The following is a 14,830-nucleotide window of genomic DNA, read 5'->3' on the forward strand; positions in this document are numbered from 1 at the left end:
ATGTGCTGTACGTTGTGCTAGGGGATGTTAAGGTAAGAAAGGCTTTAGGTTCCTTCACTTAGTTCCTGTGAACTTCTAAAATTTGGAATAATTTTTGTATGAGGTATTAAAAGTTCTGTTTAGAATTGTGACATTTTAATCTTATAGACTAATTGTTTTTAAAGTGTGTGTTTGATTACAGAAGTAATCTAGTTCTTGAAAAATAAGCATAGTGTGGCATCTTGGACTGAGCATGGACTCTGACACCAAATTACTTGGATTCAGATCCCAGCGCTGCTGTTTACTAGCTTTCTTAATCTTGAGCATGTTATTTAACCACCTCGTGCCTCATTATCCTTATCTATAAAAGGTGGGGTAATGAAAGTACATTACTGTGGGTTGTTGGGAGTGTAAACAAGTTCACACATAAGATACACGAAATAGTGCTTAGCATATTCTAAAAAGCTCACATTGCATGTTTTTTAAATTTATATTTTAATTTACATACAGTAAAAAAATAACTTTTTAAGGCATGTTTTGTGAGTTTCAACAACTGCATAGTCTTATAACTGTCATTGCCATTGGGAAACAGAAGTTTCCTCAACGCTTCCCTGCCCCGCCCCCCCCTTTCCTTGTGCTGCCCCTTCATATCACACCCTCTCCTCACCCCCAACCTTTGGCAACACTGATCTGTTTCCCCCTCTTCTAGTTTTGCCTTTTCCTGAATGTCATATAAATGAAATCATACAGTAAAAAAGAAATACGTTTTGAGTTGGACTTCCTTCACTCAGCATAATGCATTCGAAATAAACCCAAGATACTGCATGTATCAGTAGTTCATCTTTAGTGCTGAGTAGTATTTCATTCTTTGGATATACAGTTTGTTAATCCATTTACCCCCTGATCAGCATTTGGGTTGTTTCCAGTTTTGGATAATTGTGAATAATGATGCTATAAACACTTATGTACAGGTTTTTGTGTCAACATAAGTTTTCATTTGTCCTGGATATTCAGTAGTGGGATTGCTGGGTAAATGTACAGTTAACATTTTGAGAAACTGCCCAGACTGTTTCCCAGAGTGACCATACCATTTCTTATACCCCCCAAGCAATGCATTTGAGTTCTGATTGCTATGCGTGCTTGCCAGCACTTGATATTGCCAGTTTTTAAAATAAATTTCAGCCACTCTAAATGAGTGTGTAGCTAGCATAATTCTTAACCAAGTTCGTCTTGTAAACCCTTGAGACTTGAAAGACGATATAGAATGGGGCTCAGTTAAATGTAGGGCCAGGGAGGAGTTCATAAGGGGACGGAGAGACCATTAGGTTTGTGAGAGCTTGATATGTCTGTCATCGTCACTGTCTTCACTGTTGTATCCCCAAATGACTAACACAGTGCCTGGCACACAGTAGGAGACTCTTTGTATTTTTATTGACTCATTGAGCAAATGATTGAGAGGTAAGAGAAGAAACAAGGAGTAGAATAGAAAATAGTGTTAGATTAGGCTTGGTCTAGTATATTCATGTGATACCCTTTATATCTGTTTAAGTCTGAGTAATCCTAGTATATTCACGTGATACTCTTTAGATCTGTTTAAGTCTGTATATAAATACATGTTTAAAAGTTGACTGAATTCCCATCCCCTTTGCAGGAAGAAGCAGAAGGCAGAAAGGAGTCGATGCTACTAACTACTGATTATTCTACTGATTATGTAGAGTTAGGAAAGTCATCTTAACTCTTTGGTCCTCAGCTTCATCACTGTAAAATGAAAACATTTTATTAGATTGTATCTAAGCTCCTTTAACTAGAATTTTTTTTTTTTCTTACAATCACATCAGATGTGAAATGGTGTAGTAAGTGAGGAAGAACCCTGCCTGATCCTTTAAGAGGGAGGTGGGGCGGTGGTGGGCAGACAGGGAGCGCAGTTATATATGAATACATTGTTAAGGGCTGCTCATCAGGGAGTTTAGGGGTGTCTAAGCAGGTCAAGCTAATGGCTAGTTAGAAACAAACAGTATAGGAGAAGGTAGTTACAGAGTTTTCAAATAGAGTAGCAGCATTGCAGGAATTTTGAGGGGGTATAAAAGGAAGTAGGTGTTGAGAATTCTGTACTTAGAAACTTATTTGGAATATTTTAAGATTTTTACATCCTGGAAAAGTAAATGTACAGGTTTATGTTAATACTAATAAACAGATAAAAAACAAGGGTTCGTAAATGAGGCAGCTTTATTTTTGGAGGTCAGACATTATACATACTCTTTTGAAAGTATCAATTTCTAATGTACTGACAACTTGTTAGACCTGTAGGACATGTAAGAGGGTTACTTCTACGGTATTCAAGCTCTTATATCCTTTATCAGATCCTTTTCTGTAGCCCTATAATTAAAAATTATTATATGCATCATTCTGAAATTGAATATGGGCAGTTAGTTATACATATAGTAACAAAATATATCCTTTTATATCTTTCAGAATCATGGTGTCATGGAAAGGGATTTACTTTATACTCACTCTGTTTTGGGGAAGCTTTTTTGGAAGCATTTTCATGCTGGGTCCCTTTTTACCTTTGATGTTTGTAAACCCATCTTGGTATCGCTGGATCAACAACCGCCTCGTGGCAACCTGGCTCACACTTCCTGTGGTAAGTTACACACCAGAACAGGAGACTGTCTGGACTAAAGTGGCTCAACCTATTGATTTTTCCTTTTTAGTGTCAGATTTAGTCAAATGTTAGATTTAAGTCCTTTGTGTTATATATAAGAAGTGCATTTAGAATTTAAAGGGGGAAATATAAAAACTAGAGAGAAATAAAAATAATTCATATCCTTGAAGTTAAATATCTAATTAAGAGATATATAGAAATTGAATTTCTTTCATGTTTTCATGAATTTTCTTATTTTCCTTCATTGAGGTATGCTTTACATATAGTAAAATACACAAATACAGTTAAAGTATTTTTGCATCATTAATTTTATTTTGCATTTCCATTTATTTTACATAACAATGGCATAATTAATTTTAGATAGCAAACTATTTTTTAAACTTGTGATATTGATGTTATCAATTTAATTCTTCCAAGTAATCATAGAATTTAGGATTAAAGTGATTGCCCAGCTGTGGGCTAGGTTCACAACATCTGTAAGGTATTATGTATACATATAAAATGTGTAGCAGATTCTTAGAACAGCCAGATATTCTCTGCCAGGTCGGTTCATGCTCCTCTGAGCACACTTCCCTCTCATCTTGAGCTGGGGACTTGCTGTAGGATTCCAGTCCAGACTCCTGCCTTGTCTGGGACCGAGGAAGCTTTCATCCTTCTCTAAAAATGGAGCGATATGTATGCACCTGCCTTTACCTTGACTAGGTTGTATATCTTGAGAGTATTCTGTTCCTTCTTTCCTGAGCATCACCTAGAACTTAGTGATACTTGGTTTATTGGCCTTTTATAGTGGAGATAATGAATATAATTCCTTAAAGGGAAAACCAGACAGGAAACTTCTTCCTTCAGTTGTTGAAAAATGTTCTTTTACCTGTTTCTTTTGAATTGAATTGTATTTCTCCGCAAACAGACTGCCATTATTATGTTTGTAGAGAGGAGAGTATCACGCTAACGAAATAGAGCCCTCAAGTGGAGATTGATTGAGAAATATTTTCAGAGACAGTGGTGGGTATACCTACCTTGATGGAGTAGATATTTCTTGTTTCCTGTAAATTGAATTTTAATAAATCATATATAGTACACCCTTCTTTTCATATTTAAAAAGGAACCTTGTGATGAATAACTTTATAAATTGCATTTATTCTCTGTTTACAAGGTTAATTTGGTTTTAAATTTTCATCCAGATATATTTGTTATGAAATGTGATACTGTTAAACTAAAAGCAGCCCTCTACCTCCGTCACTCCTTCCTCTTCCCTCTTTTCTGTTTGCACTAAACCTGTCTACTTTATATGCACAAAGAAAGGGACAGCATACTGGTAGGTAATAAATAATGGTGGTATGGTTGGATATTTAATTCAGGTATTAGAAGAATTAGAAGGTTTCGTTAAAAGGAAAAATCAAAGTAAACTCAAGGATAATGATGAACATAGCTTTTGACCACTATGTGGGAGATATTGTGTTAAGTGCTTTAGGAAGATAGTTTCATTTCAAGTGCCACCATTATCTCAATTTTACAGGAGAGGAAATATAAGCTTTGAGAAGTTAAATAATTTGTCCAAGGTCACACACAGAAGCTAATTATTTAATCACAGCTGAGATTAAACCTTGATTGTCTGCTGCCATTAGAGCCTTAGGTGATAGGAAAACTTTCAAAGATTGGTCAGGGTCACATGGAATCTTAACAGAAGTTCACCGGTACCTCTCGATTATTTCAAAAGAAGGTTTGGAGTTCTTTCAAGCCAGGGACGCCTGACTTGAGAAAAAAATATCTGAGAAACTGATAACTAGCGATAAAATATGTCTCAGTAATGTGATGATTTCCTCACAGTGGAAGAAGAAAGTTGGCAAGAAATAGTCATAGAAAGACTTATTTTTTGCTAGAGGAGCCAAAGATACAGGTTGTTGAAATACCTAGAACAAGGTAGGTGTTAATATTTATTGGATGAGTAGGCAAACATGAAGTTTCAAGGTCAAACTGCCCAAACTTTGGTATCAGAGTTTTGCTGGCTTCATAAAGCAAGTTGTGTGCGGTGTTCTCTCCTCCATTTTTGAAAGAAAATTTCATATATATAAATTTTTTTCAGTTGTTGTTTAGGGATTAATGTATCTTTAATGTATCACAGTCCACTTAGAGTTTTTACAAAATCATGTAAAATATAAGAACTTGTAACAGTGTAGTGCATTTATTCTTATATCCTTTGTGCTGCCTACTTACATAATTAACTTCATAATGCAGTTATAACTTTTTGCTTTAAATAGTTGTGTCTTTTAAAGAAATTAGAAGAAAAAGTATAGTCTCTTATTTAAATATTTTCCCTTTTTAGTGTTCTTTATTCTTCTTGTATATTAGAGTTTCCATCTAGTGTCTTTTCCCTTCAGCCTGAAGAACTTCATTTAGCTTTAGCGAGGGCTTCTATAGCTGAATCATTTTCACTTAATTGAAATTTTCCTTATTTTGCCTTCATTTTTGAATGATAGTGTTGCTGGCTATAACATTTCTGGAATGATATTTTTTTTCTTTCCATACTTTAAAGTTCTGTTTTATGGTTTCCATTGTTTTTGATTAAAAGTTAGTCATCATACATATTGTTGCTTCCCTTTATGTAATGTATCATTTTTCTCTGGCTGCTTTCAATATTTCTCATTTTTTACACACACACACACACACACACACACACACACACACACACACACACATTTTTTTAGCAGTTTGATTATGGTATATCTAAATGTAGTTTTGTTTATTTTGTTGTGTTCATTGGGTTTCTTAGATCTGTAGGTTAGTTTATTATCTCCAAATTGGGCCATATCTTTTCATATATTTTTCTGCCTGTATCTCTTTCCTTTTGGGACTGCAATTATATGTAAGATTTCTTATAGTGTCAGACAGGACAGCAAGTTCACTCATCCTTTCCTCTGCTGTTTTCTTCATATAGTGGATTTCTATTTAAAATACTTTTAAATCCTAGAATTTATATTGGATTCTTCGTTGGTTTCATTACTTTCTTGAGATTCTTCATGTATTTATTCATTATGACCATATTTGCCTTTAAGTCAGTTGGGTGGTAAACCTAGTACCATTTACTCTGTCAGGGCTGGAAGCAGTAATCACAGTCCTTATTATTATTTTTTTCCTTCCTGTAGGAAATACTTTGCATTGAAACTTTGTACAAATCCTATGTTATGATATGGATCCTCCTTATTCTTTTAGGCAAATTTCTTTTTCTTTTCTAATAGAAGGATGTTTTGTCACTTTTGTTTATTGCAAAAGTAGTCAGCAGGATCCCTGAATATTCACCTGACAACTATTAAGTGACCATCATGTGCCAAGCATTTTGCTAGGATGTGAAGATGAACAGCACAGATATGGCCTCTGTCTCTATGGAGATAATAATAGTCCTTCTGCTTTTACACAGCTTGACTAGCTTCTTTTCTGACTTTCATTTGACTAAAAAATCTGCTTCCTTTGTTAGAGGACAAAGTTGATTTCCCAGGTCATTAATTCTTAGTTAGATTTTTAAATCAGCTTTAAAGATATGTGGTCCAGTGTTTCATTGCAGCTTGTAAACATACCATTTAATATAAAATATTCAGCTTGTGTTATTGCTTAGCCACTATCACTCGCTTATTTACAAAGCGAGCATTTCTCCATAAAATATTTGTATTAAGTAAAATAAGCATATTTTCAGTTCATATAAAATTAACTATCACAGATTTTTCTAAAAAGTCATGTACGTACAGACTGTCTAAATGTTCAATATTTCCACTTATAGTCATTAATAAAACCAGAGATATTTTGTTTCGAAAATGTTTAACTTGCCAAGTCATTTACATAACTTTTTAGGTTTTTATTTCATTATCTATAAAATAAGGAAATTGGAGTAGATGATCTTTGAGATTCATTCCAGATTCAGCGTAGCATAGCTAATTTTGAAGCAAACATTTAAAGGTAAATGATTTTTTGATAACAGTCATATATTGCTCACTACACTTCATTTTCTTTAATGTCATCAGTTTTCCACAGTATATATATATAATCTTTTGATTATGAGTAACACGTTTTTGGCTGATCTTCTCTACCAAAAACCTTAAAAGAGTTTTGAGAATTTTCTTGTAGTTAGTACACTGGTAGAAATCATTGTAATGTAATGTTTTATAGTATCAAATCAATCTGGTTTCTTTGGAGAGCCAATATAAGCAGAGTACTTACTGGTACAGACGTTGGAGACAGACATTTGGTTTCACTATTGTCCTTACACTTTCTAGTTATTTGAACTTGGCTAAATTACTTAGCCTCTCTAAACTTCTCTTTCTTTGTCACTAAAAAAAGAGGTGCTAATACTGTCTACATACCTCAGAGAGTTATTGTGACTACTAAATGAGATAATAATATAGGCTTTGTAAAGTATGCAGTAAACGTTTGCTACTACATTAGTTTTAGGAGGTAGGCTAAAATTGTACTATCAAAGAAAATTCAAAATACAGTAGCTTGAATATGGTAGAACTTTATTCACCTTCAGGTCCAGGTTGGCAGGGTAGCTCTGCTCCTTGATGTCACTCAAGGATTCAGATTCCTTCTACCCATCCTCTTCTAGATGGTCTAGACGGGTCACTGCCATGCTTTACCCCACCCTGCAGTCAGTAGGGAGGGAGGAAGTCCAGATCAAGCACATTTCTTTTAGACAAGTGAATTACAAGGTATACATATTACTCTTATTCACCCATTGATGAGAACAGCTAAACACTGTAATATGAGAAATGTAGTGTTTTTTTCTGAGCACTCATAGACACAATTAAAATGTATTCTGGACGAAATGCTGGATTTTACTGGACAAACTCTTGACAGTGCTGCTTCTTCTAGTGCTGCTATTACTAGTACTATCACCGCAGAATTATATTACATACTAGGATGGATGAGGGATGGGTAGAAAGAGAAATTCTTAAATGTAGGGTTCCCCATGAACCTCTGCTTCATGTGAAATAAAATGAGAAATGTGAGTGGTCCTGTGTGGAGTATAATTCATGTGTTTAAAACACGTAAACCAATCACTTCATCTGATGGTCAGCTGGAGAAATCCAGTCTAATATTTAGAAAAAATTAGCTGAGCTAGACTTACTAATAGTGTTCTAGTCTCTTGTGAGGGACCTTCCTTTGAGATTTTCAAGGATAATTTCAGCTCTCCTGACCTTTCATTACCTGACTTGAGAACTTAACACATAGGCAAGATTCCACCACCACTGTAGTATTATACTGGTATATATTTGAAAAAAACTTCTGTTACCCAGCTGTTTAACTTAATACCTTGTTCACTAGTAACAGCATATCAGGCAGAGAGTCTCTCAGTTAAGAAATTTATTGGAGTTGATTCCTTATAGCCAGGTTACAGAAAATCGATGTTCCAGTTTTGAGATAGTGAACATCTCTGCTCAAAGAAATGGAGAAAAACTGTCAGGGTGTCTTCTATGACCATTTATTTCATACCTTTACAAGATGCTAAAGGAGTTTTTATTTTGAAGTAAATGGAATAGGTCATTTTTTATTCAGAAGGAATTTCATAATTTTCCTATAATAGGTGTACTTTATTGTAATCTCAAACAGTTAAAAATAACTTTTCACTAAAAATAAATTAGGGTAAATGCACTTAGACTATTTTTTTGATTATTTTTAGATTATTTTTCACAGAAATAATCACAAAATGTTCTTTTATAAGCTTCTCGTGCCTTAAAATGGTTTCATTGGCAAAATTTTTCATGTCTTACTATTTTCAAGGAACACATTGTCTGTGTTAAATGAAGTACTATAGTAAAATATTTGAGTCTTACAGTTAGATGGGACTTAGAGGTTACCAAGTCTAACCTATCTGTATGTGCAAGAATCTCTTCTAGAACAGTCTGTGGAGTATCCTTCAGTCTCTCTTGGAACATTTCTATAATAGAGAGTGCATATCTTGGTTCATTTGATTTTTGGATTGTTTTATTCAGTATAATTTTATCAAGGTCAAACTTTGCATGTGCCCAGAGCAGTTTTTGCTTCTAAAAATTGAGGCTTTCCAACATTTCGATTGTTAGCTAATTATCCGGGATTATGAAAATTACTTGAGAGTTCTGTCTTTTCACCGTAAATCATAACTTAGGAAGTTAGATGTCATTTTCTAACTCTTCACTTAGGACAAAAGTCTCTTCCACAGACAGCCCACTGATTCCATTTCAGTCCTGGAACAAAATAGATGTTAGCAAACACAGGCTAATGGATATAATTTCTGTCTAGACTGCTTCTCTTAAGAAAGAGGGCGCTTGGTGTTTGATGAATGACTTGAGATTGCAAAAGTCTTAAATACTTAAGGATTTGAGGAGCAGGGTCGAAGCTGAGTCTGAAAAGACAAAGCAGACTTGGAGATGAAGAACATCACAGGAGTTGTTCTTACCTCAGACTAAATAAAGATCTATTGGAATAATAAATGAGAGCATGAAGCATGATGGCAAAACCGATTCTGTGTGATCATGAGGGGAACCTCTCATTTTAATGTTTTCAAACATGGTGGAACACTTGGAGGTAGTAAATAGTGGCATGTAAAAGATCCTCATAAATTGCTTCTGTATTTCTAAATTTAGGAGAAATCTTTGTCCAAGTAGGCAAAAGTCATGAGAGCTGTAGTTGTTAGGTCAATAAGAGAAGTCATTATAAAATTTTATAAGGTTAGCTTCTTATTGCTGAAACTATCTTCTATATGAGAAATAGGACAGCTATGAGAATAGTGTCTTTTTATAGTTTTTAATCTAGATTTGAATTCTGGAGCTCTTTATAGACATTACAACTAACTCTGTGTGGTGTATTTGTTATCCTGCCTTGCAGGAGCTGTAAATAATGTTGACTAGGTATGTCTTGTCTGGTATTAAAAATGATTAAGGTGAGCTTAAGATCTAGGCTGCCCAAAAGGTTATATATAACTTTCAGGCACATTCTGAAGGGTGCTGGATGGCAAGGGAGAGAATACCACATGCTATGCTCCTGGGCAAACAGTCTGGGATTTTTTATTTTGACATTTTCTGTAATGAAAAGCAAAAGATTGTTTTGAGACCCATAGGAACCTTGCATTAGAAATTACACTTAAAAGATTAGAGTTGAGCTTTCAGGTTTATAGGCTTAAGATTTGAAACTCGTTTTATAGTACAACACATGATTAACTTCCTCTTTCCATCAGTTAAGGGAAGGGTATCCTACTTTTCAAGTCTTTGCTAATTTGAAGAGTATATCATTTGGAAAGCAGGTGGAGCTGATCCGAATTAACCCTGGATGGTGACTTCATATGTATCTTCTTGGCCAGGTCATAAAATTTAGTGATTTATTTTGGTAGTTGATGGTCCTGTACACTTACCGGTAGGAAAAGAAATACTTTTTACTGTAGGTCCAAGCCTAGACGACTCTGCCCTGATCCTCTCCATCATGAAGTCTTCTAAGGGACTTAATCTCTCAGAGACTTTGGAGTAGGGGTTATAATTATTTGAGTGGTTATGGACTCTTTTAAAAATCTGATGAAAACTGTAGGCATTTTGCCTAGCAGTGTATTCGTGCACACAGTCCCATATCTTTGTGTACAATTTCAAGAAGGGTACATATTTATTGACTTCTTGAAGACCATCCTTATCGGACTTGATAAATACCATGTTAAATACTCAGGCCCTAAAGTGAGTCTCAGTCCTGGGAAAGTAACTTAATGGAGACGTAACTATGGGGTATCTGTAGCTATGTTAGCCCAAGTGATCTTTTTTTTATTCTGTTAAGATCCTAACACTACAATTATGTACTTTTTTGGACACATAACATTTCAAATTTTTTTTCCTTTAGCTGATATTTCTTCTAAGTTGTTTTTCTCTTGATCCTATTCTTATGTTGTTGAAGTCCTGTTTTGTATTTTTTTAAATAGCTTTATTGTGTGAAATATAACAAATGTAATGAAAAGTTAATATAACATAAAAGCACACTTTAATAATAAATTTTTTTAAAGTATAACTATCAAACAGGTCAAAAATAGAACATTGCCAGCCCTCCCACAAGTTATCTAGCTTCCCGGTCACAATGCCTTCCCGTTTGGTAGAAGTAGCCACTAACCTGACTTAAAAGGTAGTTATTTTCTTGCTGTTCCTTATAATTTTATTCCTTATCTATTTACTCCTAAAATATCTTAGTTACTGTTTTAAAAAGTTTTATATGTGGACACTTACTGTACATATTCTTTGCTTTACTTCTCTCTCAACATTATGCTTATGTGTCATCCATGTTGTTGTAGATAACTAATAGATTTGTTATAAGTAAATTGTTTGAAAATTTAAATAAGGATTGAAATCAGTAATCAAGGTTTCTTTTATTTTTCTTTTAAGAACTTCAGTTTATAATATACTTCTAAGTACTTTGTGCGTATTATATGCTGGCCATCAGAAAAGTTAATTAAAAAATTCAGCAAATATTTGAGCATTTTCTATGTGCTATGAACTGTTGTAGGTGCTACAGCTGCAGCACTTTAGTAAAAATAGCTATTTTTAATTTATATATTGTTAAACAAATATGTGCATTTGTTTTTAAAAAAATCATAATACAGACAGGTATAAAATGTTTGACTTTCTGTTCCCTCAGCCCTATATCCATTGTTGACTTTATTTGACTATTCTTTCCATAAAAAATGTAATAATCATATATTTATAGCTTTAGAAAATCATACATTGGAATCTTATACACCTTTTCCACTTTTTTCTTTTTAACCTACTATCTTGAATATTTAATTGAAAGTTAGGAAACTGCCAGAAACTTAAGTTAGTAGAACTAAAAATAGAAACAAAACCTTCATATTCTCATTCTACCAGAATAACTTTTTTCTTGATTTATTATAGGAATCAGGGAAAACACTATATTTTTTACTTTTTAGAAATCAGAAGACTTATTTATAGGACATGATAAAATTTACTTATGGGAAATCCTAACTTTGAATTGTTATGTATATTATTTATTTTTTTAGGCATTACTGGAGACCATGTTTGGTGTAAAAGTGATTATAACAGGTGATGCATTTGTTCCTGGAGAAAGAAGTGTCATTATCATGAATCATCGGACAAGAATGGACTGGATGTTCCTGTGGAATTGTCTGATGAGATATAGCTACCTGAGATTGGAGAAAATTTGCCTCAAAGCCAGTCTCAAAAGTATTCCTGGATTTGGTAGGTTATTTACAGATTATTTTAAGTTGTTCATTCATTTTACATGTGTTGTACCTGCCCTAAAACTGCAGAATAACTTACTAAACTCCACTTGTAAGTGTGAAAGCCATTCCCATTTTTTCCTCACTAGCATAAAAACAATTACCAGTTCATTTTTTTTTTCTTAGTGGACGATAACAGATTATTTTAATCTTTTTGAAACATCTTACGTTAAAAGAGAATAAACTTTTTTCAAGGAAGTAGATATGGTTCCAGAAGAACTGACAGTTTGAAAGATATGAATTAATAGTTAAGTAACTTCTTATTGCATATCATGCTTGTGGTAATTTAGGCCATAAACTGGCTTTTGCTGATTAGGTACCTGAAATGAAAATTTTCAATGAATGGAACGATATGTCCACATTCATCTAATAAATATAAATTGAATACCTATTAGTTCCAGGCATTATTCTAGGTACTGATATTTTCTCTTCTTATAATACAAAAAATTTTTTTTCAATTATAGTTGATTTAGAATATTACATTAATTTCAGGTATATAACATTGATTAGTCATTTATATTACTTATGAAATGATCACCCCGATAAGTCTAGCACTCATCTGACACCATACACAGTTATTACAGTATTTCTTGTGCTGTACTTTATATCCCTAAGATCGATTTTCTAATTGGCAATTTATACTTCTTAATCCCTTCAGTTTTCACCCATCCCCACCCCAAATCTGGCAATCATGAATTTATTTCTGTATCTGTGAGTTTGTTTCTGGTTTGTTTTTCGTTTTTATTGTTTAGATTCCACATATAAGTAAAATCATATTGTATTTGTCTTTCTCTGACTTATTTCTCTTAGCATAATACCCTCTAAGTCCATTCATCCATGTTGTCACAAATGGCAAGATTTCATTCTTCTTTATGGTTGAGTAATATTCCATTGTATGTATGTACCACCTCTTCTTTACCTAATTGTTGATAGGCTCTTAGGTTGCTTGCATATCTTGGCTATTATAAATAATGCTTCAATGAATATAGGGGTGCAGACATTGTTTCAAATTAGTGGTTTGGATTGCTTTGGAAAAATATCCAGCAGTGGCAGTTCTTTTTTAAATTTTTTGAGGAACCTCCATACTCTTAACCATAGTGGCTGCATCAATTTACAATACCACCAGCAATGCACAAGCATTCTGTTTTCTCCACATCCTCAACAACACTTGTTGTTTGTTGATGCTAGCCATTCTGACAAGTGTGAGGTGATGGCTTATTGTGGTTTTAATTTGCATTTCCCTGATAATTAGTGATGCTGAACATCTTCTTATATGTCTATTGCCCACCTGTATGTTCCTTTGGGGAAAATGTCTGTTGAGGTTCTCTGCCCACTTTTTAATAGGATTAGTTATGGGGTTTTTTTCTGGTGTTAAGTTGTATGAGTTCCTTGTATTTTTTGGATATTAACCCCTCATTGACGTATTGGCAAATATTTTCTATTCAGTAGATTGTCTTTTCATTTTGTTGATGGTTTCCTTCGCTGTGCAAAAACTTGTAGTTTGATGTAGTCTTACTTGATTTTTCTTTTGGTCTCCTTGCCTGATGAGACATATCAGAAAAAATACTACTAAAAGCAATGTCAAAGAGTTTATTGCCTATGTTTTCTTCTAGGAGTTTTATGGTTTTGGGTCTTACATTTAATTCTTTAGTCCATTTTGAGTTTAGACTGCTTTCTTACACTATACAAAAATAATTTTTTTTTGCATGTATCTGTTCGGTTTTCTCATCACCATTTATTGAAGAGACTGTCTTTACCCCATTATATATTGCCTCTTTTGTCATAGATTAATTGGCCATATAGGGGTGGGTTGTTATCTGGGCTCTCTGTTCTGTTCCATTGGTCTATGTGTCTGTTTTTATGCCAGTACCATGCTTTTTTGATTCCTATAGCCTTGTAATACAGTGTGATATCAGGTAGCATACCTCCAATGTTGTTCTGTCTCAAGATTGCTTTGATTGTTTGGAGTCTTTTGTGGTTACATATAAATTTAAGGATTATTTATTCTAGTTCTGTGAAATACCATTGGTATTTCAGTTGGGATTATATTGAATCTGTAGATTGGGTAGTATGGACATTTTAACAATGTTAAGTCTTCCTATCCCTGAGCACCGTATATCATTCCATTTATTTGTATCTTCTACAGTTTCTTCAATGTCTTATAGTTTTCCAAATACAGATATCACTTATTCCTAGATATTTTTTTCTTTTTGATGCAATTGTAAATTTGATGGGATTGTTTAATAGTTTGTTATTGGTGTAAGAAAAATGTAGTCAATTTCTGAATAATTTTGTATCCTGCTTCTTTACTGAATTAATAGTTTTATGGTGGAATCTTTAGGGTTCTCTATATATAGTATTATGTCATCTGCAGATAATGACAGTTTTACTTCTTCCTTTTCAATTTAAGAATACATTAAAAAAATTATACACTGTGATCAAGTGGGATCGATTCTGAGGATGCAAGGATGGTTCTGCAAATCAATGTGATATACCACATTAACATAATGAGGGATAAAAATCCTATCTCGATGGATGCAGAAAAAGCATTTGACAAAATTTAACATCCATTTATGATAAAAACTCTCAACGATGGGGTGTAGATGGAATATATTTCAACATAATAAAGGCCATATGACAAACCCACACCTAACATCATGCTCAATGGTGAAAAGCTGAAAGCTTTTCTTCTAAGATCAGGGCTAAGACTAGGATGCCCATTCTTACTCAATATAGTATTAAAAGTCTTTGTCTGAGCAGTTAGGCAAAAATCAAATGGCATCCAAATTGGGAAACAAGTAAAATCATTTACTAGTTGCAGATGACATATTCTATATAGAAAACCCTAAACTACACCAAAAAACTTAGAACTAATAAATGAATTCAGTGAAATTACAGGATACAAAATCATCCTTAGTGTATAAAAACAACAGATTTTT

At 33.6% G+C, this 14,830-nt stretch overlaps 1 protein-coding gene across 9 annotated transcripts in view; it reads left to right on the top strand.

Moving 5' to 3' along the window:
- Nucleotides 1-14,830, top strand: part of LOC105299139 (lysocardiolipin acyltransferase 1) — a 166,657-nt gene that overhangs the window by 51,946 nt on the left and 99,881 nt on the right. For all 9 annotated transcript variants that reach the window (XR_002782894.1, XR_002782893.1, XR_002782892.1 and 6 more), the window contains 2 exons: nucleotides 2,452-2,620; nucleotides 11,652-11,850. Coding sequence is in view for 3 of the 9 variants with exons in the window: in XM_023536937.1 (XP_023392705.1) it covers nucleotides 2,456-2,620; nucleotides 11,652-11,850 (364 nt within the window). In the remaining 6 variants the exon portion in view is untranslated. Of the gene's footprint in view, nucleotides 1-2,451; nucleotides 2,621-11,651; nucleotides 11,851-14,830 lie in introns of those variants that run through there.

Source organism: Pteropus vampyrus, unplaced genomic scaffold (genome assembly GCF_000151845.1).
Source record: "Pteropus vampyrus isolate Shadow unplaced genomic scaffold, Pvam_2.0 Scaffold173, whole genome shotgun sequence".
Classification (NCBI taxonomy): Eukaryota; Metazoa; Chordata; class Mammalia; order Chiroptera; family Pteropodidae; genus Pteropus; species Pteropus vampyrus.